The 27,130-nt window shown below is 34.4% G+C and overlaps 4 protein-coding genes across 9 annotated transcripts; 2 read left to right on the forward strand and 2 right to left on the reverse strand.

Annotated features, from left to right (window-relative positions):
• Positions 1-236: 236 nt before the first annotated feature.
• Positions 237-6,574, forward strand: LOC7486354 (transcription factor SRM1). 5 transcript variants are annotated; one of them, XM_002306330.4, is made up of 3 exons: positions 237-387; positions 2,081-2,835; positions 5,651-6,574. In XM_002306330.4, exons 2-3 carry the CDS (start codon positions 2,450-2,452, stop codon positions 6,150-6,152), a joined length of 888 nt encoding a protein of 295 aa, XP_002306366.2. In that variant the 5' UTR covers positions 237-387; positions 2,081-2,449; the 3' UTR covers positions 6,153-6,574. The 5 variants fall into 5 exon arrangements, with proteins under 5 accessions (XP_002306366.2, XP_052309234.1, XP_024457695.1 ...); XM_052453274.1 differs by lacking the exon at positions 237-387 and adding an exon at positions 800-817; XM_024601927.2 differs by lacking the exon at positions 237-387 and adding an exon at positions 880-1,090.
• A 2,238-nt stretch (positions 6,575-8,812) lies between these two features.
• Positions 8,813-18,288, forward strand: LOC7477145 (valine--tRNA ligase, mitochondrial 1). Of its 2 annotated transcripts, XM_002306331.4 has the most exons (21): positions 8,813-9,093; positions 10,304-10,356; positions 10,448-10,504; positions 10,595-10,752; positions 10,855-10,927; positions 11,078-11,143; positions 11,265-11,348; positions 11,629-11,706; positions 11,824-11,907; positions 12,047-12,126; positions 12,649-12,706; positions 12,778-13,080; positions 13,191-13,361; positions 13,664-13,863; positions 14,241-14,643; positions 14,740-14,991; positions 15,106-15,606; positions 15,731-15,837; positions 16,847-16,949; positions 17,721-17,869; positions 17,952-18,288. In XM_002306331.4, the coding sequence occupies exons 2-21, from the start codon at positions 10,306-10,308 to the stop codon at positions 18,112-18,114; spliced, it is 3,141 nt and encodes a 1,046-aa protein (XP_002306367.4). In that variant the 5' UTR covers positions 8,813-9,093; positions 10,304-10,305; the 3' UTR covers positions 18,115-18,288. The 2 variants fall into 2 exon arrangements, with proteins under 2 accessions (XP_002306367.4, XP_024456293.2); XM_024600525.2 differs by lacking the exons at positions 8,813-9,093; positions 10,304-10,356; positions 10,448-10,504; positions 10,855-10,927 and having other exon boundaries at positions 10,613-10,752.
• A 2,110-nt stretch (positions 18,289-20,398) lies between these two features.
• LOC127905397 (NDR1/HIN1-like protein 12) lies at positions 20,399-21,875 on the reverse strand. Its single transcript, XM_052453413.1, has 2 exons — positions 21,792-21,875; positions 20,399-21,158 (listed from the first exon to the last, which is right to left on the reverse strand). The coding sequence occupies exon 2, from the start codon at positions 21,154-21,156 to the stop codon at positions 20,545-20,547; it is 612 nt and encodes a 203-aa protein (XP_052309373.1). The 5' UTR covers positions 21,157-21,158; positions 21,792-21,875; the 3' UTR covers positions 20,399-20,544.
• A 2,833-nt stretch (positions 21,876-24,708) lies between these two features.
• LOC127905331 (NDR1/HIN1-like protein 12) lies at positions 24,709-26,659 on the reverse strand. Its single transcript, XM_052452938.1, has 2 exons — positions 26,159-26,659; positions 24,709-24,747 (listed from the first exon to the last, which is right to left on the reverse strand). Exons 1-2 carry the CDS (start codon positions 26,657-26,659, stop codon positions 24,709-24,711), a joined length of 540 nt encoding a protein of 179 aa, XP_052308898.1.
• Between the last annotated feature and the right edge of the window lie 471 nt (positions 26,660-27,130).

Genomic DNA, 27,130 nt, shown 5'->3' on the forward strand with positions numbered 1-27,130 from the left:
AGTGTCTAAAAATAAAATTCAGTCATTTGATGGATAAATTTGGGGGAAGAATCTTACAATTATAAGGAAAAGAAAATCAAGAAATCATATACCTAATCCCTTAGATAATGAAATAGGAAATTCCATTATTAAAAAAAAGAAAGTTCATTACATCCATATAAAAATTATCCAAAAACAATTATTGACAACCTTTTCTTACTGTTATAAAAACACCAGTATAGTATATATAAACAGTGACTCTTGACTGTTTACGTGTTTAACAGCAGCAGCCAGCGGCATCATCATTCCCCAGAAACTGTAAATAAAGGCAGCACCAACTAATCAAAGTTTGAAACTTTACAAGTTTTTTAACTCATATCTGCGGCTGTGAAGAAGAAAACACCAAAGGTAATCAATCATTCACATGTGACATGCCTCTATAATTATAAATATGGTATTTGTTTTTTTTTTTGCTCTGCAAACTGGGCATGGTTATCTTCAATTACTGAATCAATCTGGGGCTCTGTCCATTTTGGATAGAAAGAGAAGAAAAAGAGGGGGAAAAAAAGGAACATAAGAAGAGAAAACGAATTCTTCCACTTTCTCTCAAAAAGGGTCTTCTTTTTTTGCTATCTTTCCTCAGATTTTAATGGGGTGTTGAGGATTCCAGTGTGGCAACTTGGGGTGAGCCTTTTTCAGTCCAAGCTGTCTTTTTTATGTGTAAGCAAGTAGTATTAGTTGTTGTTGAAAAGATAGGACTAGTTGACCCATCCTAACATGATTTTTTTTTCTCAGGATAACCCATCAACATCATTCATAATTTCTACGGCTGCCCTTTGTAAATTGCTTTCCCTTTTTAGGCGATTTTTTGACCCATTTTTTTTGTTTTCTTTCATGGGTTTTTTCTTTTGGTTTATCTGATTTCTGGATTCTCCCAATTTTTGTTCAATCAGCCGCTTAATTCTGTTTTATTGAACTTGTGGGTTTTGTCAATAGAAGCATAGTAGAAGTTGCAAAGTCATCAACTTTTATTAGTTTCTAAGTAAAGTTCTAACATTTAAAGTGATATAGAGAAGGAGGTGGGGGAGAAGTAAGGTTGTGCACTGTGAAGGTCAGATTTTTTTTTGAACAGTTTGTTTTTTGTGCAACTTCTCACACTTAAGTGGTACATGTTTTGAAAGTAAAGTTTTGAGTGCTAGTTAGTAGTTACAATGTCAAAGTCTTGACAGTGCTAGTACTGTGAAATTGAGTCGTAGGCTGCCTTTCATTGTATGGTGTTTTGTACAGTTACTGGGGTTGGACAGTGAGAAAGGAAGGAATCTGGAGTTAGTTTTTTCCAAGTGGGTATTTAAATCTGTGGTTGATACCTGAGGTATTGCTTAAAGGTTTTTACTGTTATTTGTGCTTTATTGATGGAAACAAATATGATTATCATAGAAAGTCTAAGAGGAGAGATTTTGCTGAGGGTTTTGAATTTGACAAAAAATCGAAGGCTTCTTTCTTTGTTCAGTGTTTTGTAGTTTGATCTTAGTTTTTCCTCACTGCTGAGACCCAAATGGGATGCATGGGATTATTTGCTATTTCAAATGTTTCTACAGCATAACTTTACCTCTCTCTCCTTTGTTCTAAAAGTTTCTATTTTGGAACGCAATCTTGCTCTTTATTTGTGATTAATTCTACTGCTTAGTTAGATTGGGGAAAAAACAAAAGAGTTAAAGAGGTTGTAGCCTATATGTACTGTAAAACTTGTGGATGAAAGGAGATTATGACATGATAAATTCTTTGTGGGCCTGTGCTGTTAAAACTGTTGTTATCAAGTAGGGGACACAGTTAACTTGTTTTTGTTGGAATTAGAAATGGCCTTGTGAACGCTCCTATTATTCACTGCAGGCTTCTAGGTTTTTCTTCTTTGTTTGATTTCTCCATTGTCCCTTTCATCTCTCACAATCCCTAAACCTAATTACCATTTACCGTTAAATTCACCGTAGCATTAATTTCTGTATATTGTTATTTGCTGCTATTTATTGCATCTTCGAATTAGTGATTTTCAGATATTTCTCATGGTCTAACTGAACTTCGATGCCTTTTCATTTAACAATAGGTCAGCAATTCACAAGAGTCCAAGTTTTTGAATTGTGGAGCAAATCACCATTGAACTCTTCACATACTCCACTGGGGCTGTGATTTTTATTGGAGGTGAACTCTGGTTCAGCTTTCTTGGCCTTGCTTTTGTTTTCTCTTCTTGCTTACCTCTATGGCCTGACATATCCTGGTTTCCCATAATTAAAGTCTGTTGTCAATCCGGTTGTTAGTGATTCCAAATTTAGAAATAATTCAGATCCTACTTCCAAGAAAATCTGTGGTTTTGGCAAGTGGCTTTAAGGCTGGCCTAGATTCTGGAGCACTTTGGTAGATATCTTTTCCTCATCTTGTGAGTGCTATTAGCTGTAGGTAACTCAGAGAAGGCTAGATGTCTGTGAATGAAGGGGGCAGTGGTTCTCTGTGGACTAAAGAACAAGATAAGGCATTCGAGAATGCCCTTGCTACTTATCCTGAAGATACTTCAGATTGGTGGGAGAAAATAACAGCCGATGTACCTGGGAAAACTGTAGAAGAGATTAAACATCATTACGAGCTTCTGGTTGAGGATATTAGCCAGATTGAAGCTGGCTGTGTACCATTGCCTAATTATAGCTCTTCTTCAGAAGGTTCAACGAGCCATGCCATTGATGAAGGAACTGGAAAGAAGGGTGGCCACTTAGGGCATCATAATAGTGATTCCAATAATGGAAATAAAGCTTCAAGGTCAGATCAGGAACGCCGTAAGGGAATTGCTTGGACTGAGGATGAGCACAGGTAAATTAATAAATTATCATTTTATTCATCATCAAATCAAGTGCTCTGATGGTTATCGTTGATTGAGTTGTTGCAATCTTTGATTTTCTCTGACTTAAATTATTATTGCTATGTTTTTTCTGCCAAACGCACCTTAAGACCAGCTAATCTGTGATCAAATCCATAGGTTTAGGAAATCTTGAGATGATAGGAAGCAAGTGAATGATAGTTGATTTCGAAACCGTGAGACAAATGTGTTTCACTTTCTGAGACTTTTAGGATGGAGCACACCTTTTATTCTCTTTTATGGTAATGTGTTCCTGAATGAATTGTGTTCAACCTCATATTTTGCATTGGATTATTTGTTTTAAAACATTTAGTACATAGTTGTACCTGCGACAATTGAGGATGCTGGTCTAGGGACTGGGAAGTGAAAGATCCTCGGTTTTGTAGGGGGATGAAATGACTAGTCTTAATCTAAAGCTAAATCAATAAACCTAATTGACTTGCATTGCTTGAAACCTTGTTATCTAGATTCAGTTGTCAGAGAATAACTGAGATGATGTGATTGATTGTCTGAAAAGTTGTTCCAACTGACGAGCACCTATATGTGTCAAGCATGTAAATGGAAGCTTGAAACTGATGCATGAAGTAGAATCTTTCCTTGGTGCGCATTATTAGTAGGTGTTGGAATCTCGTTTGTTTCTCTGTATTCACTTTGCAATAATGGTAATATTAAAGAAGAGTGAGGAAAAAAAGAAGAAGGATTTACATTGTTTGGTTGATTGAGCTGCTCCATTGACAGAGACAATGGAAGAATCACTATACAACTGGAGATCTAGTATGTTCCCTCTCTTGCATGCCCTAGCCTTAAGACAGCTATTTGTCTTGAAACAAACTTTTACTCTATCTAAAACAGAAGATTACATTATTCTCAAGTTTGTACTTTGTTTATAGTTCAACACCTTAGCATTGGATAAGAATTGAACGTGTTTGTATCTCATTTGTTTAGGCTCCCTCTGATTTTTCTCGGCCTTGGAGTTGGATAAATTCTCGAGACTTTTGATCAGGGTGGAGATTAATCAAATGATATATGATCATGTTCAACATTTTAAAAAGACTTAAAACATGTAAAGTTGTGGTGAAGCACTAAATTCCTTCTCGCGTTCATTCATTAACACCTATTATACTCCTTAATGCTTTTTGGATGTTTTATTTGTATGAACCCTACGGCATTTAGGTTTCAATAACGAGGTTGGAAATCCTAAAGATTTATAAAAACTAGTGTGGTTTGTGTCTATGTTTCTACATTGGCATCCACATGGTAGTGGATGCATTTTGATAAATTTGTCATGTTATTCTAATAGAGAAATTCACAAAAATTCTGTACATAGGATTAGGGACTTGTTTTTACAAATCTATGAAGCTTTGTTGTCAGTCATTCCACTCCCTTTCTTCTATCTCTCAGAAAGATCACACTAATGGAGCTATTTATACACGAGTTTTTGGCTCTAGCTGATAGTATGGCTTCATTTTGATGTGTTCTGGTGGTGGATTGATTAGAAGGTCACAATGGGTGTGTGCTGGGGGTTGCGGGGACAAGGATCCTTTTAAAGTTGCCAACGAAAACCTAGATCTATGAATTGTTGCAACAGTTTCTTAGTAAAACACTTTCCTCCTTGAATAAGGAGACCACAAAGCCTAGATTATGTTGGCTTTGTTAAGGGAGTCTTGCAGCAACAACTGGGGAAATTGGTTGAAGAATAACGGTGCATAAATTTGCAAACATTTAGCAGTCAAAATTCAGTAAGGTTCTTCTAGGGGAGATTCCTAGAAGACCTTAGTGGGATCATTGCTTTCTTTCTTTCTTTCTTTCTTTCTTTTTCCTCCCTTCATTTCTCTTGGTCTTTGAAGTGAATCTAACTTCAATTGCCCATTTTGCTTGTGATCATGGCCTCTTTGTGACTGTTATTGGAGGTTTGGAACCAAAACTTAAAAACGCAATTATGAGCTCAGGATTGCCTTGAATATGTAAAGCTTTGTCTTGCTTCTTGTGGTCTATTGAATCTGTTTTCATCGTGTGGTTTTGCAATACCAATATCCTTCTGGTCACACGCTCGCGGAGATTCCTTTAATATGATTGTGATAATATTGGGTCCATAGCCTGCAATATCGTAATTAGTTAGTTTAGGGTCATCCATTGAAGCTTGCAAAATTAAGTTTCCATATGAACAGAACAGGTGATATGGACTGACTTTGGTGTGGAGGCTGCTAGCATTTCTTAAAGGTTTACATGATAGAGTGAAGTGTAATTATTTCAAACTCTTTCTTAAAGATCTCAAAAAACTTTGTAATCACCACTTTGCATTTGACCATGGGTTTTTGTTACTTGGGTTGTTGGGGTTGCTAGGGGTAATTCGTGTTCCAACTTTTTAGTGCAATTCTAGGGCACTTGCACTCTCAGCAAGTCACTGTTCTCTCTGGCGTGTCTGGTCTGGAGTAGCCTATGCTAAGCTTCTGGTTCTTTAATTAATAAAGTTCAAATCTCCCCTTCTAAATCTCTCTCGTGCTCTATTTTCCTGCACTATTTTACACAAATAATCAGAGGAAGACATGAGATTGTGTCATAAGTTTTTGTTGAGGAGCTGTAATTGCATGGTTTTTGAATCGGAGAACCTTTAATGTCCTATTGAAGGATAAGTGCTGTATTTTCTCAGTTCTCTTTTATGGCAATGTGGATGTTTTCTTCCAGTGAACACACTTAGTAAGAATCTATAAGCATGTTATAGTAGAATTTTGTTGGTGGTGCTGATTCCTGTATCCTTCTGATAAACAGGTTATTTCTTCTTGGTTTGGACAAATATGGGAAGGGTGATTGGCGAAGTATATCGAGAAACTTTGTCGTGACAAGAACACCTACACAAGTAGCAAGCCATGCTCAAAAGTATTTTATTCGTCTCAACTCAATGAACAAAGATAGGAGGCGATCCAGCATTCATGACATCACCAGTGTTGGCAATGGAGACGTTGCAGCACCTCAAGGACCGATAACTGGTCAAACAAATGGTTCTGCTGCAGGTTCCTCTGGAAAGGCAGCAAAACAACCACCTGCACAGCCAGTTGGTCCCCCAGGAGTTGGTATATATGGTCCTCCAACTATAGGCCAGCCTATAGGAGGTCCCCTAGTCTCGGCAGTTGGCACCCCGGTGAATCTTCCAGCACCAGCACACATGGCTTACGGTGTTAGAGCCCCAGTACCAGGAACAGTGGTTCCTGGTGCACCGATGAACATGGTTCCTATGACATATCCAATGCCGCACACAACCACTCATAGGTAAAAACATATGTGGTTGGCGACAAGCATGCAAAAGACAGAAGACTTTTTGCTTGTGCTCATTTTGGGTTACAGGGTTCTCCATTTTAGCCTGATTAAGGTTCCGCGCTTCTGCTTATCGGCAAGCAAAAGTTGTCTCATGTCATTTTGTTTACTCGGGTGCCACTCTCAAGTCTCAAATAAGCCACGGGGAGAGAGGAACTATAGACATCTGTATAGGCAGCAGCTTTGGGAAAATATGGCAGCATTTATGGGGTAGGACAACGTTTAATTTATCCTTCATAGTTTTACATTACAAGCTCTTAGACATGTAGAAGTAGACAATTAATGTATTTTTTTTTCTTTCATGACCATAAGTTGTAAAGAACCCGTTTATATTTCAACTCTTCACAGTTGCATATGTAGTCGATCACATATTTTGCTGCACCTTGCTACTAATTTCTCGAAGAGTTGAAGGATCATTGTTCTCAGATCTTTGCCTGGGACGAACCCTCGGAAGTTTTATGGAACATAGGCATGGGCATGTATTCTGTTTGAATGCATAACCAGGCAAGCACGAATTTATCTGAAAGTCAAGAATGTATTCTGTTTGTTCATGTAGCAAAAAAATTCAACGATTTCCTACTAAGAAATTACGTGACAGCAACAGATAATCTTTGGTGCTTTATTTTCTTTTTTCAAAGATCCTATCTGCAAGGCAAGTCATATATGGACCAGAAAATAATTTAGACAGCCATGTTCATGTAGCAAAAAAAAATTCAACGATTTCCTACTAAGAAATTACGTGACAGCAACATTATTTTTTCCTAATGGACTAGTCAATATTCAAACAGTACAGCACGTAAGCACCAGTAATAAATACGCAAAAAATCTTTTTTTTTTTTTTTTTTAACCCTGGGCTCTTCAGGAATAATGTTTGCCAATGGAGAACTAACTCCGTATGAGAAAAAAAAACAAAACAAACAAACATCAAACAGCGTGGTTTCATGGAGGATGGTGGGCTGATTATGGGCCTACTTGAACTCTAGAGATGAGGCCCAATTATTACAATGGGTAGGGCCTTGCAAAACCTCTTATTTCTTCTCACCGTTTACACTCGCGCTTATACCTTCTCACGTGATAGTTTTTGGATTTTGGGGTTTCTTTGAAGGGTTTCAAACTAACTTTTCAAACTAACTAAAAAAATGCTAATGGGTTTGTCTTATATGTTGATATTATATTATTAGCTGGTGCTGCTGTAGGATTAATTTTTTTAATAAAAAAATAGTTTGGTGTTGCTAGAGTTTTTTATGGAATTTTATTTTAAAATCATAATAGCGTTGATACGATATGATCCGGTCGACTTGATAAATTAAAAGCTACCCGGAAGATTGGTAAAAACCTAATTTAACTCAAAATAAATATTCAAAATGACATTTGTTTTATAAATATTAAGAAGACAACATACTTGATTGATTCGGATTAACCAGAGTTAATCTGCCAATCAATATATCAGATTATGAGACTATGATAATTCTATAAAAAAAAATACAAACAAATTATGAAGCTCAATTAACAATAAACTTGATGTTGATGTTGAATGATGAAATTGAAAAAAAATCAATTAAAAAAACCAAAAAAATTTATTCGAGTCAACCTGGGTTAACTTGCCAAACCTGCGATCCGGGTCATGATACCAGAATAACCCAATAGAAAACAAATTATGAAGTTCAATTAACAATAAACTTGATGTTGATGTTGAATGATGAAATTGAAAAAAAATCAATTAAAAAAACCAAAAAAATTTATTCGAGTCAACCTGGGTTAACTTGCCAAACCTGCGAACCGGGTCATGATACCAGAATAACCCGATAGAAAACAAATTGAAACAAATTATGAAGATCAATCCCAAATAAACATGATGTTGAATGATGTAATTGAAATTGAAAAATCATTTAAAAAAATGACACAACAAAAACACTTTAGTCCTCTTATTAACTTATCAAATTCGTGGTTTGAGTCATGAGATGAATATGACCTCATAAAAAATAAAAATAAAAAAATCACGGAATCTAATTTATAATCAATCCAATATTAAAAAAATTATATTAGAAAAATGAAAAAAGTTAAGTCAATCGGTTAAACCCGCATTCCAGATCAAGGAATTGTGATAATTTTATAAAAAATAAATTAAAAAATATAAAAATAAAACTTAATTCTTAATAAATCTAATGTTAAAGAATATAATTAAAATAAAAAAACATGATTTAAAAAAAAATATTTAAATTAATAGTGTTTTACAAAAAGAGATACCCTAAAATGAATAGCAAATATTTAAATCATCTCTTCTTTTATTATTTTTTTTTATTAAAATGAATAGCAAATAGCTAATAGTTTTAGAGTCAGTCAAATATAACCTTAGTTTTTTTTTTCCACGCTTCATTTTATGAGAATTTATGTTGGTATATTTATTTTCGTTATCTGTTTTTTTATTATGTAATTATATTATACAAATATTTTTTGCTGAGTCGAGTGCCCTAATGTTTTTGTTTTAATAAAAAAAATATTACATTCACCCACGATTTTTTGCAACTTAATTTTTTTTGTCTTAATTATTTTATTTTCTTTGTCCGAAGAGAACAAGGACAAAAAAAGGAGCCAGTTTCCTGAATTAGAAATATAAGTGGGTCAGAGTGATAGATCAAAAGGAAAGAAAGCAAGAGTTCGCGCCATAAAAAAGGAAACCATATCACATTCACCCACGATTTTCTGACTCCTATGATCAGGTCTCCCTTCCTCTTCAGGAGTTTATACGCAATTGGTGATTGATCCCTTTTGGCACCCCAGTTACCACCGCCGTCTGCTTTCAGAACCCTAATCTTCCTCTCCACAGTTTCCTCTCTCTGTAACTGGTAGCCGTATTTACAGAAGTTTTTCTTTTTCGCCAACAAGTTGCTGTCTGACAGGTAACTTCTCCTATCCTCTTTCCCTTTCACTCACGTAGTGTTTGGTTTCCGAGAAAAAGGAAGAAAACCACAAGCAGAGCTTTTATGTTGTTTTTTTTTGTATTTTGTAAGTGACCCAGAAAATTGTTTTGAATTTTGTCTTATAAAGTTGCCTGCTTTGCGAAGAAGAAAATTGTTGGATCTGTCTGGGGTTTTAAGAAATTTTCTAGCAGTTTTCTAGGTGGGGTTTTACTTCTTTATTTATTCTTACGATCTGTTCATTTGCTGAATGCTTGGTTGCTAAGAAAACTGTGTGAACTTTATATTCACTTCAATTCACTTGTGTTTAGTTAGAAACAGTTTGCGATCCCAAGAGAAAAAAAGAGTGTCTAAATCCATCACCCCCAAGTTACTAGGCTTCAACTCTTAAAAAGATAAAATCGAAGGAAGCAATGTGATATTGATAACGCCAAGTGATGACAATTGAAGCTATTTAATTGATTAACGGTTGGGAATAACCCTAGTGGGTATCGGTAGGTCAAAGGTTTTGTATCAGTTTCCTTTTAGGACTTATAAATTTTAAGGCTGCCCCTTTTATTTATTTTTGTTTTGTGGGTGAAAGAAAAACAAACTTACGTGACTGCGTTGAGAGCAGTTCTTGTCCAACAAAAAACTAACAGGTCAGTGTGTATGAAAAACCAAAGGTTTTTTACTCCCTTTCTATGGAGAGCAATTTGTATGCGTGCATCGTCAGCTTGCTTGTGTCTAGAGTAAAAAACAAGATTCTGTGCTTTTGATTTAATAAAAAAAACTATTTGGTCTCTGATTATTTTATTTTATTTTCTACATCAATAAAAATTGATTAATCAAGACTTAAAGAGCTAATAAATTGGTCCTTAAAAAGGTTTCTGTTCTTTGCCCTGTGATCTCCATCTTGCTGCTTCTGTGCTTATCTTTTTCTGATAATAGGTTGTTAGAACTATGGATAAGTTTCCACTGATGTACCATGGATGTGAAAGCTGTGATTTTTTAAAATTTTGCTGCTTCCTTTGGTTGTTTTTTATTAGCATCCCAATGATCGTTCTGTTTTGGCTGTCATTTTCACCCATGAATTAGACACAGGAAGCCAGTTATTATATATAGATTGGTGTTTGTGAGTTAGGTTTACAAAGGACAACACGGATCATAACTTGTTTGTATTCTTGTCTTTGACAATTGAACAAATCAATAGCAATGGAAGCAACACCCGAGCAACTAGAGCGCAAGAAAAAGAAGGAAGAGAAGGTTCTTTCTCTTCGAAATTAAAATTCTGCTATTTTTATTTTTTATTTATTACTTTGCATTCTTAATTCTCATTTATTTATATTTATTTCAGGCCCGAGAAAAAGAACTGAAAAAACTTAAAGCTGCACAAAAAGAAGCTAAATTTAAGGTATTTGATTGACTTAATAAAAAGAATTGACTTGAATTTAAAATGTTAAAGTCGTGTGTTTTTGTGTGTTTTCCTTCTTTTTTATCACAGGTACAACTCCAATCTAAGAAAAAATCAAGGCGAGAAGAGGAGGAGAAGGTGGTGGAGGAGGAAGAGGATTATAGAGACCCCCTCACTCCTTCTGGACAAAAGAAAAGACTTTCTGCTATTATGCCAAAAAACTACAATCCCTCCAATGTAGAGAAATGGTAAGTGTCTGCTGACCTTATAAAAAAACTTTGATTATGCCGTGTTCAAATTTAATTTATCATTTTTTTCCTTTATCATTTTTTGTATCATGAATTTTTCAGTTGGTACGAGTGGTGGGAGGCTTCAGGGTTTTTTGTGGCCGATGCCAACAGTTCTAAACCCCCTTTTGTTATAGTAATTATTCCATCTCTAGATAATTCACATACTTTCTACACGTCAAAGCTACTGATTCAATGACTAATAAATGAAGGGTTAATCTTCTTGTAGCTGACTTCATTTTTCTGTGTTTTTTGATTGATTTTTTCTTCACCATCTGGTCTGCAGTTGTTCCCCCCACCAAATGTGACTGGGAACCTACATTTAGGGCATGCGCTCACAGCTGCTATTCAGGTGGGGTGACATTTTTTTTCTCTCATCCCCCCTCCCTCCCTCTTTTTTCCCCCCCTTGATAAACCATGGTTAATTTATCAATTACTCATCTTCTTGATAAACCATGGTTCTTCTTGAGTAGGATACAATGATCCGCTGGAAGAGAATGTCTGGATTTAATGCCTTATGGGTGCCTGGTCTTGACCATGCTGGGATTGCTACACAGGTTACATCATCTTTTACTTTTTAAATTTTCAGTTTGCTTCTCTAGATATCCGTACCTGTGCATCCATCTTCTTGGCATCTGGACTGCTAGCTGTTCATATTATACATGAAATATTCATATGTTACACCCGATATGTTTAGTATTTGCTTAAATTTTTGGTGTGAACTTGCTGTTTTGCACTCGAATAATCATATAATCTCTCACACATGATTTTTCCACACAAACATCTGAATTTTCACATTATATGAGCTTAAAAGGATGTTTGAATGTCAATTGGCAGGTCGTAGTAGAAAAGAAGTTGATGCGTGAGCGCCGCTCGACAAGGCATGATCTAGGTCGTGAAAAGTTTGTATCTGAAGTGAGTTTTGAGTTGTTATAAGTAGAAAATTACTTTGACATTACTGGTAACTTTCATGTCTGTTATCAAATTTACCTCTTGTCATGACCATTATCTTCTTTTAATTCTAATGTAAAGGTTTGGAAGTGGAAGCACGAGCATGGGGGTAACATATTACAACAGCTTCGCAGGTTGGGTGCATCCCTCGACTGGTCCCGCGAGGTAAAATTTAGAAATTTCACTCTTTGATTTTATTCCATGAATTTATTTACTTTATTTATTCTTTTAACTGAATTAGACCTTTGATAGATGTTTTCTTCACCATTGTTAACTTGTTCTCTCTCTTCATATTCTTTTCTAGTGTTTTACAATGGATGAAAAAAGATCAAAGGCTGTGATAGAGGAATTTGTTCGGCTATTTAAGGAAGGTCTTATATATAGGTATTTATTTTTACAGTAAGAAACTTTGATTGTGACATTCATACCTGACATAAAAATGTGAATCTACCTGATTGCATGGTGCGTCCTCCTGACTGTGTTGTGTGACCAACAATAAATTTGGTTGTATTGTTACCACACCTTAAATTTTCCATAATGTGTTCGTGGCTAGAGGTTGAACCTTTTCTTGTGCTTTACACAACTATATGTACCTTTTCCAACTTTCTATGACGAGTCTTGGATGTGCATGGTGATCGGTAAGGCTTGCAACTTTCAAAGTGAATGTTATGGATTTCATAGTATAATTTGCTCGAGTTTTAATTTCTCAAATAAAGTCTTTTGATCATAACACGTATGAGTCAGAAAAACGTGGCTGTCTTGATTTAGCTGGATATCTCACTTATTTAGCTAATACAAATAATTTAAATTACTGCATATTATGTATATTGAAATTTTTGTTTGGTTATTTTTTCTTCTTTTTGATGGGAATATGTCTTAGGGGGTTTATAATGATATCTTTCACAGGGATCTCCGGCTAGTACATTGGGACTGCACCTTACGAACAGCTATATCTGATGATGAAGTTGGTTTCTTGAACTGGTAGTATTTTCTTTTAGATCATGTTCTACTTATTTAAAAGTCTCTGGTTTACAGGTCGATAAAATTGACATCAAAGAGAGGAAATTTCTAAATATTCCTGGTTATGACAAACAAGTGGAGTTTGGTGTTTTAACCTCATTTGCCTACCCTATTGAGGGAGGGCTAGGCGAAATTGTTGTTTCCACCACTAGGGTGGAAACAATGCTTGGTGATACAGCTATTGCTGTACATCCAGGTGACGAGAGGTACAGCCATCTGCACGGGAAATTTGCTAATCATCCATTCAATGGAAGAAAACTTCCAATAATTTGTGATGCCATTCTTGTTGATCCCAGTTTCGGGACAGGTGCTGTCAAGGTAAGACTGGATTCTGGAACTTAGAATGTCAAAATTGATATATATTTATATACACTTTTTTTTTTAAATTCTCTCTTTATGGAATGCTAGTATTCTCTGATGTTTTGCAGATCACTCCTGCCCATGATCAAGATGATTTTAAGGCTGGGAAGCGTCACAGTCTTGAATTTATTGTTATGTTTACTGACGATGGAAAGATAAATGATAATGGCGGTGCAGAGTTCTCAGGGATGCCACGTTTTGAGGCACGCGAGGCAGTGAAGGAAGCTCTGAAGAAAAAGGTATGATCCTTCCATCTTATAATATTCTCTATTAAATTAAACTCTTGCTTAATTTTAAAGTTTTAAGTGATAATACTTGATGGATTGCTAAATGAAAAATTGTACTCTCTCTTTTCAAACACTCACAAATGCACACCTGGCAGTGTGTTTATTCTTCCCTGTTTCCTGTCCAGTAATGCTTCAGAATGCATCTTGCATTCATTTTCTATGTAATTACATGTAACTATGTTTATTCTACCATTATTTATTCCTTGTTTCACATGTCTTTGTTACTATGGCATCTGTCTTTATATTTCTTGTAGGGATTGTATAGAGGTGCTGAAAACAATGAGATGCATCTTGGCCTTTGTTCAAGAAGCAATGATGTTGTGGAGCCAATGCTAAAGCCCCAGTGGTTTGTTAATTGTGATAGTTTGGCAAAGCAAGCTCTTCAAGCAGCTACAGATGGAGAAAATCCAAAGCTTGAATTCATTCCGAAGCAATTTTTGGCTGAATGGAAAAGGTTGTCTCATGTCTTTGCATTTGTTTCTCATCAGTTAATTGAGAAACATAATATAAATCTTGGATAGATAACGAAAGAAACTGAAAAACAAAAATAAAAATGAATAGTAAACATGATATGACCACAGGATCTGTACTTTTGCGTTTGTTGTTTAAAGTTTCTGCATGCTTAGGACTAGTGTCCGATGTGTTTCTTTGACAATGTTATCATATGATTTTTCATGTTGTAATTGCTTCTGTCTCTTCAATAGCTTTTGGACATGGATAAAGTAAATTCTTCTCGATATTCTTTTTTATTTTGCCATTTACGTTTTATCTTCTTAGCTTGTCCATTGCCTGAATATATCTCTGTTTCTGTATGGCTGTGAAACTCCATAGATGGCTGGGAAACATACAAGACTGGTGCATATCAAGGCAGCTTTGGTGGGGTCACCGCATTCCTGCATGGTATGTTACACTTGAAGATGATGCAGAGAAGGATTTTGGAGTCTACAATGACCACTGGGTAGTGGGTAGGAATGAGGAGGAGGCTTTAGCTGAGGCTAGCCAGAAATTTTCTGGCAAGAAATTTGATATTAGCCAGGATCCAGACGTGTTGGATACCTGGTTTTCTTCTGGTTTATTTCCATTATCTGTGTTGGGATGGCCAGATGATACTGATGATTTAAGAACATTCTATCCAACTTCAGTTCTTGAAACTGGGCATGACATTCTATTTTTCTGGGTTGCTCGGATGGTGATGCTAGGAATTCAACTGGGAGGCGATGTACCTTTCAGGAAGGTCTGTGAATACATCTCCTAAAATTCCATTTTCGAGCCTTCAGCTGCCAAACCCCTTATTTCCCATTGATATATTGATGTATTGTTTCCCATGCAGGTTTTCCTGCACCCTATGGTTCGTGATGCACATGGCCGTAAGATGTCGAAATCTTTGGGAAATGTTATTGACCCACTTGAAGTAATAGATGGGATAAGCCTTGAAGGTCTTCACAAGAGGCTTGAGGAAGGTAACTTGGATCAGAAAGAGCTGGTTGTAGCAAAAGCTGGACAGAAGCAAGACTTTCCTAATGGTATAGCTGAATGCGGTACAGATGCTCTTCGATTTGCTCTTGTCTCTTATACAGCTCAGGTTCATACTTCTGCTTGTCAATGTGTTTATTAATTAGCTAGCTATGATCACTTGAATAATTTTATTTGCACTCAATTTCTTTACTGACATCATTTTGTCATTTTCTATTTGCAGTCTGACAAAATAAATTTGGACATCCAACGAGTTGTTGGATATCGCCAGTGGTGTAACAAACTATGGAATGCTGTTCGGTTTGCAATGAGCAAATTTGACATTGATTATACTGCTCCAATAAATTTCAATCTAGAAACCATGCCTTTTAGCTGCAAATGGATACTCTCTGTACTCAACAAAGCTATTTCCAAAGCTGTGTCAGCTTTGGATTCATACGAGCTCTCATATGCTGCCAGTACAGTGTATTCATGGTGGCAATATCAGTTCTGTGACGTTTTCATTGAAGCAATTAAACCCTACTTTGCTGGGGATGATCCAGCATTTGCCTTTGAGAGGAGTTCTGCACAAGAAACTCTTTGGATATGTTTGGATAGTGGACTGAGATTGCTTCATCCATTTATGCCATTTGTTACTGAAGAATTGTGGCAGCGCCTTCCTCCTGTCAGGGGCCATACAAGGAAAGAGTCGATTGTGACATCTGAGTACCCATCAGCTGCAGATGTAAGTTCAAAGAGCATACTAGCTGTTGGTAATGATGGTGATAAATTCGCGACTAACACCATGGTTTAGCTCAAGGTTTATTCAGTTATCATCAGTGATGATCAATCCTCATTTCACTTTACAGGCCTGGACAAATGAAGAGGTGGAATATGAAATGGACCTTATTGAATCTACTGTTAAATGTCTAAGGTCGTTGAGGGCTGAGGTGTTTGAGGACCGAAAAAATGAAAGGTATACATTGAATTTTTGTTTTGTTTTGGTTGCTAGCTTACTTCTGTGCATTAGTTCAATACAAGTTTTCTGATTGTGTTTCCATGTAGCAGTCTTGGTTGGTTAGTTTGTGATGTAGACGGAAACTAAAGACGAGAACAAACAAAGAAAAAACACTTGAATTTTAATGAGCGAAAGAAACTGCAAATATGAATTCTAAATTCATAAGTTTTATTTTATGTAGAATAACGATCCTCCAAGAGGTTTATAAAACCTTAAATAGATTAGAAACCTTACCTTAGTTAGAAAACAAATAAAAAAAATCTGAAATTACAAAAAAAAGAAGCATGAAATAAAAAAATAACAAGGAAAATTACAAAAACTACTAAAACTAGGGCTTTGGGGTAAAATTTTCAAAATCTAAAGATCCGAAGGTCAAACTAGCGATTCCATGCTACCTTAGGGAAAACGGTCTAAAAAACTCATGTAAAAATTTTAGAGTGATCCAATAGTCGAATAAAAAGTTATAGCTCTTTTGAGTTGCTATTCTGATCTGGCGCGACCAGACCTCATCTAAGCCTAGACCTGCCCCTCTGGTTCATTAATGTATCTGCTAGACCATCCATGTAATCTATCCGGGGCAGATTTTTATCTAGTTATGACAGACTCATACCTGACTACTCAGAATTACCCGTTATCGCAAGCTCAACTACATCAGTTTGCTTGCATGATTAAGTGTTGCTTCATGCTTACATCCAAGATGAGTAATGTTTGACCTTGTCACAAATGTTTAAGAATCTATAAAACTTGATGCTTTTGAATTAATTTCTACACTCCCCCCAAATGTTAAGACTGGTAGAGTGGGATGTAGTAGTAGAGTTGAATGAACAAAATGGGAAAAAAAGACTGTTGTAGAGTGGGATGAAGTATTTTTTTCAAGGGAACATGTGTTTGACAGTGTCTTAAGAAGCTTTTTTACTGTATTTAAAAATGATTAGTATGTTCCGTAACAATCTATTTCTTTTCCCAGGCTACCAGCTTTTGCATTTTGCAAAATGAGAGCTGTTGCAGACATCCTCACAAGCCACAACTTCGAGATCTTAACCCTTGCAAAAAATTTGTCATCTATTCAGGTATTCTATCACATTTGCTATAGATGGGCTATGCTTCCTTTTTCCTTGTTTGTGTATGTTGTTTTGATTTCTTCTCTAGTTCCTGCCACTGTTGGGTTAACATAGGAGTAGACCTAACATGCATGCCATCATCTTATCAACTTTAACAGATATCTTCCAAGTCCTTAAATTACTAGTGAGCCCTTGGCACACAACAGTTATGTGTGCCAAAATTTCCTTTCTGAAGGATTTTGCTGGTGTTAAAATTTAGTGTTGCTGATGGAAATTATTCAAGTATCTGCTATTGCCTTTGGTTTTAGCAGAGTTTAGAATTGAATGCGAAGTACACAGGACGGTGCTGATCATTTCAAGAGTGGCAGCTCCTCCACTCCCCTCCCTTAAAACCTACACCTGGCCTCCCTTCCCTTTTCCTTCCTCTTATCTTTATATGTAAAGGTGTCATTTCAGATTATCCAGGTGAGAAGAAATGAAGAAATCGGAGTAAGTTAATTAAGGCACAAAGTATTCCAGTTCAAGATAATATATTCTCTTGTTACTTGAGTTAACTTGGATAAATAAATAACCCTAATTCTGATCAATAATACTATATGACACCCTCCAAAACAGGTTTATACGACCTTCAGGTTTTTAACATCATTGTTTACACCCCGCTGAGTTGTTTGTAATTCATTCAATTTTTTCAGAGCTACCACATTTGAGAATGTTGCATTTTTTTCTCTTATGTTAATCCTTTGCTCAAATAATAATTTTTGAGATAAAATCATTCTGAAGGTTCTGTTGAGCGGGGAAGATGCCCCCCCAGCTGGATGTGCGTTTGAGAATGTTAACGAGAATCTTGCAGTCTATCTCAAGGCTGGAGAAAAAGTTAATGCAGAAGTAGAGCTCGTGAAGATGAGAAACAAAATGGATGAGATACAAAAGTAAGTCTAAAACTTCTAAACAAAACGCACCATATATATGTAAAGCATATTTTCATTTACTTACATTAAATATTTTCACCAGACAACAGGAGAAATTGGAGAAGAAGATTAATGCAGCAGGCTATAAGGAAAAAGTACCTCTTGAGATTCAGGACAAGGATACTGAAAAACTGAGTAAACTTGTTCAAGAAATGGAACTCTTCGAGAAAGAGAGCGAGCGGTTGGAAGCTGTGAAGAGCTTGTAATTTGCTATACTCGGTCTCGACCAGTCTCGCATGGAATATTTAGCCATTAGCGGAATTGTTTTCATCCAAAATGATTTTTTTAGAATTTTCATTAGTGACAATGATAGGCAACTATAACGATCAATTTTTATACAGAGCGACGTTTTCCAAGTAATTAAAAAATATCTTCATATATTTATAATGTGCCTAATAGAGTTTAAATTAATTAAGTACATTAGAACCAATCCAAAACCTCAGATGGTGTTTAATTTTGAGTTAAACAATGGAGGTTAAGTGTTAATAGATTAAGTTTCAAAAAATTAGGATTCTTTTTGGTAATAGAGCTGGGATTACGAGTATTGAAAATATATGGTAGTTTTATAGAAATTATTTATAATGGTATATACTTAGCGATATTGTTATCTCCCTGACGACTAAAATTATGAAGAATATTTGCTATAATTTTTTTGTTTTGACAGTAAAACATAATTTTTTATTAGCATCATTATTTATTGAATAAAACTAATTAAGAGCAATAAATTTTTCTTTTGAAAAAATTATAATGATTTGAATTAAAAATAAAAATGTATTTTTTAATAAAAAATAATTTCCTTATTCATGTACTTTTTTTTTTTGAGAAAAAATAACATTTTAAGACCATGAGAGACACAAAGTTTCAATTTAAAAATAAAAAACTCATAAACGGATCATTTTCATACACTTATATGAAAAAAAATATAAGACCAGTAAATTTGAGAAAACATGTAAGAAATTTACAAATAAATAAATAAAAAATACATATTTTATTCTTACTCAATATAATGAGAAAATTAATTTAGAAATTCTACATATTAGATGAATACATAATTATTCATAAAACAATTGTTAATACAACTTCAGGTCTATATAACAAGCCTCCTTCCAAATCTACCTCTTCATCTTTGTTTTGTCCTGCAGTGTTTCTCTATTCATCTGTCCTAGAGGAACATCTGCAAAGATTCTCTGTATAAGCGAAAATGGCACACAAACTCATTGTTCTTGCTCTTGTCTTCGTTGCCATTTTTGGGTTGGCTGCAGCCGCAGCACCTGCTCCTTCCACAACTTACCTGCCTGCAGCCGCAGCACCTGCTCCTTCCACAACTTACCTTCTTTAAAACAATGATATAATAAGATAATCCTTTAAATATTATTTTAATAAAATGATTTGAATGGAATTTTATTAAAAACTTTACAAAAAATTAAAAATAAAATTAAAGCAATATTTAACAAAAAGACCAGACGCGGTTAGAAAAAAAATCCATGTGCATGTGGATTGAACAAGCAAATAATGTGTCATCAACCTTACTTTTTTAATACGCCATAAGATGGGTTGCCTACCTGAAACCCTAATTTTTAGCTTTTATGTTTTTTTTTTCACTCGAAAACACTCATAAAAAAATAGCTCTAAGAACATCAATAAATCAATTTTTAATCTAAAAAAAATACCTATAATCACTTTAAACACCAAAAAATTCAATAGACTAAAAACCACATTACAAGTCCTGATTTAGTTTTTGCTACATATTCAAAGAGAAATATCTCCTCTCATTCAACTCTTTCTCTAAAACAAATTCATTGACACCGAGATTAACTTTTTTTGTTGTTGGAATATGACTAACCAAATATTTCCTCTCCTTCTTTTTTTTATTAACATCGAGAGAACGAAAAGAAAAAGAAATAAAGTTTAGGATTGAAATGAAAAATCCTAAAAAAGTACCAAACATAAAAACTAATAACTTCAATGACCAAATTGTAGCTTTATATGTGCCCCATAAGCAATGAAAACCAAAAGGTCTAGATTTTTTTAGTGTTAACTTTGTTTCTTTTTTGTTTCAATATTTTTTAATTATAAACTTAAATTTTATTCTATAAAATCAAACTTTAATTTAATGTTGAGATGTTTCTTGCCATTGCGAATATGCAAAAGCATGTAAATTAAAATAAATTATAAAATTTAAAATTATATTAACATATTATTGGAGGATAAAATTAAAAAGAAAAAAATCTAATGAACATAACTGTATAGTTTTTCATGGACAAAAGAAAAAGGGGCAAAAACCATGCACTATAGCAGTCTAAACTCCGCTCTCTCATATATGACGAAATGCGTACATTAATCGAACATAATTTATAAAACATGATCATATAGAATCAGATACTATTATAGATTTAAAGGTAAAATCTTCACTGAACTATCTCATATCAAATCATTAATAACAAATTAAAGCTCAAATTAATTACCCGAAAATATATTTTTTTAATCGAACATAATTTTTTTAATGCACTTGGATTTAACCCTGATTAAACTCAAAATCACACAAAATAAACTTCCTAGCTATTAATATTTGTGCCCCAAAAAAACCCTAGCAAGGTAGCATCAGCTGAATTTAGTTAAATACTGGCCTTGCTCAGTTACTCAACTTTCACTTTACAAAGCTGCACAAATTCATACTTGACTGCTGACTCCATTTTACTTGGGTTTCCAAGAGGAATATAAGCTGGGCAATTCGCGATCAATTGATATTTGCCAATCATCGACGAGCCAAGCTTCCATTTCAGCCTCCCATAAACCTTGATATCGAGTGACACACAGCCAGATTGCAAGTCTTCCATCAATCCAGCAGCCACAAGTGGAGAAATCGGTACATCTTTACCGTACAAAACCGGAGACCACACAGAGACCTCTTCGTGATCTAGGTAAGTCCCAGGCAGCGCAGTTGCTAGGGTTATCTGTTGGTGTTGATAGATAGCATGTACATCAAGCTTTTCATAGTATATCCCAAAATGGGCATTAGGGTTTCTTGTAGATAAAGTGACCTGCATGCTACAAGTTAGCAAGTTTGGGTTTGAAAAATTCAAGCCGTAGACAGTAGCGTCCTGAATGATAAACCGTGGCTTATGGGGCTGAAATTGGGTAAGATAAAGCAAGACTGCGATGCCAACGAAAATTAGCGCACCAGAAGCTAACAAACAGAAGCGCCCCTTCGTTTTGCCGTCGGGAGCATCATTTTTTGTGGAATCCATAACTGTGAAGACGATATACACAAGAAACAGCAATAATAAGTATTGATTAAGCTGAGACCGAGTTATTGTACAGGTTTGAACTTTGAAGACATTATGATACAATTAATTTATAAAAAAGGTTTAACCCCAGAAGGGAGAACACATATTTCTCCATGTGAATGCGAGCATGATCATATGTCATATTATATGTTTGTAAGAAGTATCAAAACTTGTAGCTCAATCGCTATTAGTGTCGTCCTCCCCAAAGAGTTTCAGCCTCTCTCCTTTGTAATGAAAAAAAGAAGAAGAAAAGCAATGACCCAGGACCTGATTATATCTATAATTAAAAATCAGATCCACAACTTTCTAGTGCTCTTTAATTTGTAGTCATCACAATGCTGAAGGCATGCTTTTAGATGTGTATGGATTTTATACAGCCATAAATCCTATGGTTTAGGTTTAAGGCATGCCCATCTTTTTTGTTTTTGTTTTTTTTTTTTTTTTTAATGAAAATAAGGCATACCCATCTACGAACGATACTGATTGGTAGAAGTCTGATGAAATGATTTTATTAATTTTAATTACTGCTCGGACTAACTAATATGCATGTGTATGATTTCGAATCTGAGAAATAATTTATAACAGCAGACACTAACCTCAACAGACGCAGAGAGAAAGCCTTGAATTGAAGAAGAAGATAATGAACGAGCTAGGTTTTTTTTTTTTGGAGAATATTGCTAACTTAATTTGTTGAAGGAACCCAAAGCATGCATGGAATATATATATATGTGGCCACAGATCTTGATTTTACTTGCGAGATTTTCTTTAATGACTGCTCATTAGGTTTAATTTTTTCTTAATGCTAGCTAAGGTAATTTGATGCTTGCTTTGCTGAACAGGAAAATCACAACAAATAAGTTAAGAAATTCTGAAGACAATAAATGCAAAATCCTATATAGAAATATTTGAAGTAATTAGGAAACATTGATGCGCGGTGAAGCTTAATTAGGGTTTGTAAGTGGCGGTGTATGCTAGGTGTACTTTTAGACTACGGAAAACAAATTGTATACATTAATTTTTTTTCCCTATTCACTTCTTTTGTCGTTTTTGCTCGTGAAGAACTCTTTCTACGCCTCTTGTTTATTTTTCATTATTTTTTTATTCAAAGGATTAAGCAATCACATTATCATCTTCTTTTATTCTCATTCTGATCATATTTTACTCTCTCCAACCAAAAACTAAATATCTGAATCCATATCAGTCTTATATTTCAATTCTCACCCCTTGTTCTTCATGGGAAATTAGAGAAAAGAAAAAGAAAAAAAAATCATAAGAGACTTCGCATGTTAAATAAGGATTCCATTCCAAAGTTCAAAATCGAATAAACAACAACCACATTCAAGCCCTAACTGTTCATCCTTTCACAACTCACTATCAATTGTAATAGTGTATTTTTTTGAAAACGTTTGTTTTGGTCCTTAAATTTTTTTCTTTCTATAAATATTGAGCCCTTTTTATTCCAAATCAGCATCTAATTGCATGTTATTTTAGGAGGAAGGTTTGAATTGAAATCAAGAGGATTGAAGTGAAAAACACGAATAACATAGATGGAAGATACAAAATTTGTTTCAAAAATTCAATTTCATCTCTCATCTTTTTTAGTTATTAGGTGATCAGTCCTTATATTTTTAAAGAAATAAATTTTGATACTAAACTTTATTTTTCTCTTTTTAGTTCTTTTTTGAACGGAGGAGAGAGAAGGGGTCGCTGAACTCCGAGTTAGAGAGAGAAAGTTGCCGTTGGGGAATATTTCAACTACTAAAACAATCAATTTTTATTTTAAAAGGTTCTATATAATGAGGGGGGTTAAGATTATGTGTTTTGTCCTTTGAAAACACATAAATAAACAAATTTGAGCCTAGAAAGATTTTTGATTTCGGGTTTTGGGCTGGTTTTTTATGTTTTAGAGGTCATGAACTAGTTTAACAAGATTACTATGGTGTTTTGGGTAAAAAAAGTTTTAAAAATGAGTTTTTGAATTAAAAAACCTTATTTTTCTAGCTACACTAGTAGTCGGATTTTAGGATTTCAAGACAACACATCGTCCGCTTCGTGAAACTAAAAAAAATAAATAAAGGCCCACGCGAATGGGTCTAGCCTTGCAGGCCCACACACATGCCTTTCTTGATTTAGCTAGGCGCTAGGCCTGACTTACCAGGCCTAGTAGCGCTTGGCCTCACTATTTTTTTTTTAATTTTTTTATATTTAAATAATTTTTAAATTTATGTTTTAATTAATATCACTTCTTTATGGTTTTATGGGATTTTTAGCTTTCGTTGAATATCAATTATTTTTTTAATTATATTAGGCATGTTTATTTTTTTGCATAGGTTAGTATGATTCACATATAATTTTTTTTGAATATTTTATATAGATTAAATATTTATTTTTTATAATGCTTTTAATATGTGAAAACCTTGCATAATATTTTTTTTATTTATTTCAATAAATTTTATATGGTTATCAATCTTTAATACAAATTGATTTTCATAAACAAATTCATTAAACACAACCTGATTAATGACCCGTGTTACAATATTAAATATCTTGATTTATAATGGTCTTTTAATTTTTTTCATTTATGTTTTTAGTTTGATCTTTTATAATAGTTTTATTATTTTTAACTTTATTCTTCAATCATAGTGTATTATTATTTTTTTTATTTTGGTCATCATTGATCTTTTTTTTTAATATATGTTTTTCCATTTACTATTGTTGCCCCTTTTTTTTTAAACCTTTTCTCATATGATTCAAATAAAACCAACTTATTTAATTAGTTAGAATTATAACCCAAATTATTATATTTCTCTTCTTTTTTAAAATGCATTAGCGACACTTAAATATTTTACAAAAAAATAATACGAAGCCACATCTTAAATCTTAATGTGGACATCAATCTAATTACTCCTAAATCTTGTGCTGTTATCTAAAGTTATAAATCTTGTTTAACTTCCTCATCATCTAAAACCATATCAATAATTAACAAATCAAAGCTGAACTTACTTAAAAATAATAATTTATAACTGAAAGCTCGTGTACAACTGAACAGAAAAATGTAGCATATATAGATTTCAAGTACTTGTAATTATCAAACTCTAATTAATCAAGCAAAAAATTTCACAAACAACTCCCTTTATATTAATATTGTTGCCTCAAAAATCAGTTCTCAAATCGCAGCTTACAAGGTTGGTCTAACACATACTTGACTCCTGACTCAAAGTTGGTGCCATTAACCTTGCTGCCAAGAGGAATATCGGCCAGACAATGCACCATCAATCTATATTTTCCATGTTAAAGTAATTCAGATCAAACATAAAAGGAGGCTAGAATTCTCAATAATATGTTTATTATGAGTGCTTAAGTTAACCTAAATACAAAGGAATTATATATAGGTTAAACTAGGTTAAACTGAAAATACTATTCTACCCTCAATAAATAAAACTAGATAAATATTACTTAACATCTCCCCTCAAACTCACGATGCGGCATCTGCAAGCATCGAGAGTTTGCCAACTAGAAAACGAAAACGAGATATGAAATGCGATCTGCAATCTGCAAGGAAGAATGAACAAAAGACAAAGTAATGGTGTCATGCTTGAGATGATGACGAGTAAGATGACAATCGATCTCAATGTGCTTAGTTCGCTCATAAAAACCGAGTTGTGAGCAATCTGAATAGAACTCTGGTTGTCACAATTCATAGGAGTAGGATGAGAAAAGAAAACTCTCATATCAGCAAGTAACCAACGTAACCAAACAATCTCTTTGGTAGTAAATGCCATGACAGAAGCTGAAGGAAAGTCGAAATACCAGATTTTGCAGAAGCGGAAGACAAAATATCACTCCAATTTTTTTTTTTTTGCAGAAACTTAACTCAAATACCAAATTGTAGAAACTGAAGAGAAGACGAAATACCAAAATAATTGCAGAGACAGAACAGAAATACCAAATTGCAGAAGCTGATACCAAATTGCAGAAACCGAAGAGAAGACGAAATACCAAAACAATTGCAGAGACAGAACAGAAATACCAAATTGCAGAAGCTGATACCAAATTGCAGAAACCAAAGAGAAGATGAAATACCAAAACAATTGCAGAGACAAAACAGAAATACCAAATTGCAAAAGCTGATACCAAATTGCAAAAACCGAAGAGAAGACGAATACCAAATTGCAGAAGCTGATACCAAATTGCAGAAACCGAAGAGAAGACGAAATACCAAAACAATTGCAGAGACAAAACAGAAATACCAAATTGCAGAAACCGAAGAGAAGACGAATACCAAATTGCAGAAGCTGATACCAAATTGCAGAAACCGAAGAGAAGATGAAATACCAAAACAATTGCAGAGACAGAACAGAAATACCAAATTGCAAAAGCTGATACCAAATTGCAAAAACCGAAGAGAAGACAAAATACCAAAACAATTGCAGAGACAAAAAAGAAATACCAAATTGCAGAAGCTGAAGAATCTAAAATAAAGTTTCAGATATTAATTCTTCAGCCGCAGGCACAAAACCTGATCTTCATCCTCCATCTTTTAATAGGTCAAACAACCCATGTCTGATGTTTTGAAAAATGAATCTGAAGTTAAGCTTCAAAGGAATGCATTGAGCGTGCTGGAACATCCTACAGGGAATGAAGTGGATGATGATAACGATTTTGATACGAGCAGTGGCTCTGACATTGGTGAACATGATTTCTACAAGGGCAGCGAGTTCCATAAAATTAACAAACCAAGGATTCGATCAACTAGGCTCTGATACCATGTTAAAGTAATTCAGATCAAACATAAAAGGAGGCTAGAATTCTCAATAATATGTTTATTATGAGTGCTTAAGTTAACCTAAATACAAAGGAATTATATATAGGTTAAACTAGGTTAAACTGAAAATACTATTCTACCCTCAATAAATAAAACTAGATAAATATTACTTAACATTCCAAACGTGAACGAGCTAACCTTCCATTTCAGACTCCCATCAACCTTGATTTCGAGTGGCAAGTTGCCAGCATTCAAGTCTACTATCAAATTAGCAGCTTCATGTGGAGGAATTAGTACATCATTGCCATACAAAAAGGGAGTCCACACGTTGACCGTTTTGGGACTTACGTAATTCGTAGGCAGCTCAGCTGCTACAGTAATCTGTTGGTTTTGATAGAATGCACGTGCCTCAAGCTTTTCAATGAATATCCCATAATTGATGTTAGGGTTTTTTGCAGATAAAGTGACCTGCATGTTACAAGTTAGCAAGTTTGGATCTGAAAATTTCAAGCCACCGATAGTAGCTTCGTCGAGGATAAACTGAGGCTTACGAGGAAGTGGCAGAACGCCCAAATAAAACGTGATTGCTATTCCTAAGATGATGAGAAAAACAACACCACCTAATATAAGGTAGAAATAATTGCTCTTTTTCTTGGGGATCTGGGCAACTTCTCTGACAGCAACCTTTGGAGCCTCCATACTGATGTTCTTAACTGTGGAAATACACAAAAAACAATATTGATTATGAGATCTTTATTGTATACAGATTTGAAGAGATTATTATACGATACATAGATTTAATATTTGAGTTTGCAAAAAATTCAACCCCAAGGGTGCACAGATATCACTGCATATATAATATATAATAGCTTAGTAATAATTAACCACTAAAGATTCCAAGTTCAATACTTTCCAACCCTATCTTGTAGCCGAAAGTCTGATTTTTCAGACTATGGAGTGTGATGGCCATACATCCTAAGATTTATAGTTCAAGACAGACCATCAAATTAAGGTGATTGAAGTCTAGATGGTTTCTCGATTATAAGACAAAGAAAAGTGATTAAATCTTACTAATAAAGCAACACAGGATTAGGGTTTTATTGGTCATCCCATAACTTTTTAATAAAATCAAATTACACAGTACAGACTAATTAACATGCATGATTACTG

This window comes from Populus trichocarpa, chromosome 5, assembly GCF_000002775.5.
Source record: "Populus trichocarpa isolate Nisqually-1 chromosome 5, P.trichocarpa_v4.1, whole genome shotgun sequence".
NCBI classification, from domain to species: Eukaryota; Viridiplantae; Streptophyta; class Magnoliopsida; order Malpighiales; family Salicaceae; genus Populus; species Populus trichocarpa.

Bases quoted from the DNA above. Each gene is read 5' to 3' on its own strand.
- LOC127905331 (XM_052452938.1), bottom strand. From the start codon at position 26,659: ATGGAGGCTCCAAAGGTTGCTGTCAGAGAAGTTGCCCAGATCCCCAAG. The intron at 24,748-26,158 runs GTTAGCTCGTTC...TCTTCCTTGCAG, and splicing joins ATGGGAGTCTGAAATGGAAG to ATTGCAGATCGCATTTCATA.
- LOC7486354 (XM_002306330.4), top strand. From the start codon at position 2,450: ATGTCTGTGAATGAAGGGGGCAGTGGTTCTCTGTGGACTAAAGAACAA. The intron at 2,836-5,650 runs GTAAATTAATAA...TCTGATAAACAG, and splicing joins TGGACTGAGGATGAGCACAG to GTTATTTCTTCTTGGTTTGG.
- LOC127905397 (XM_052453413.1), bottom strand. From the start codon at position 21,156: ATGGATTCCACAAAAAATGATGCTCCCGACGGCAAAACGAAGGGGCGC.
- LOC7477145 (XM_002306331.4), top strand. From the start codon at position 10,306: ATGGAAGCAACACCCGAGCAACTAGAGCGCAAGAAAAAGAAGGAAGAG. The intron at 15,607-15,730 runs GTAAGTTCAAAG...TTCACTTTACAG, and splicing joins AGTACCCATCAGCTGCAGAT to GCCTGGACAAATGAAGAGGT. The intron at 17,870-17,951 runs GTAAGTCTAAAA...TATTTTCACCAG, and splicing joins AAAATGGATGAGATACAAAA to ACAACAGGAGAAATTGGAGA.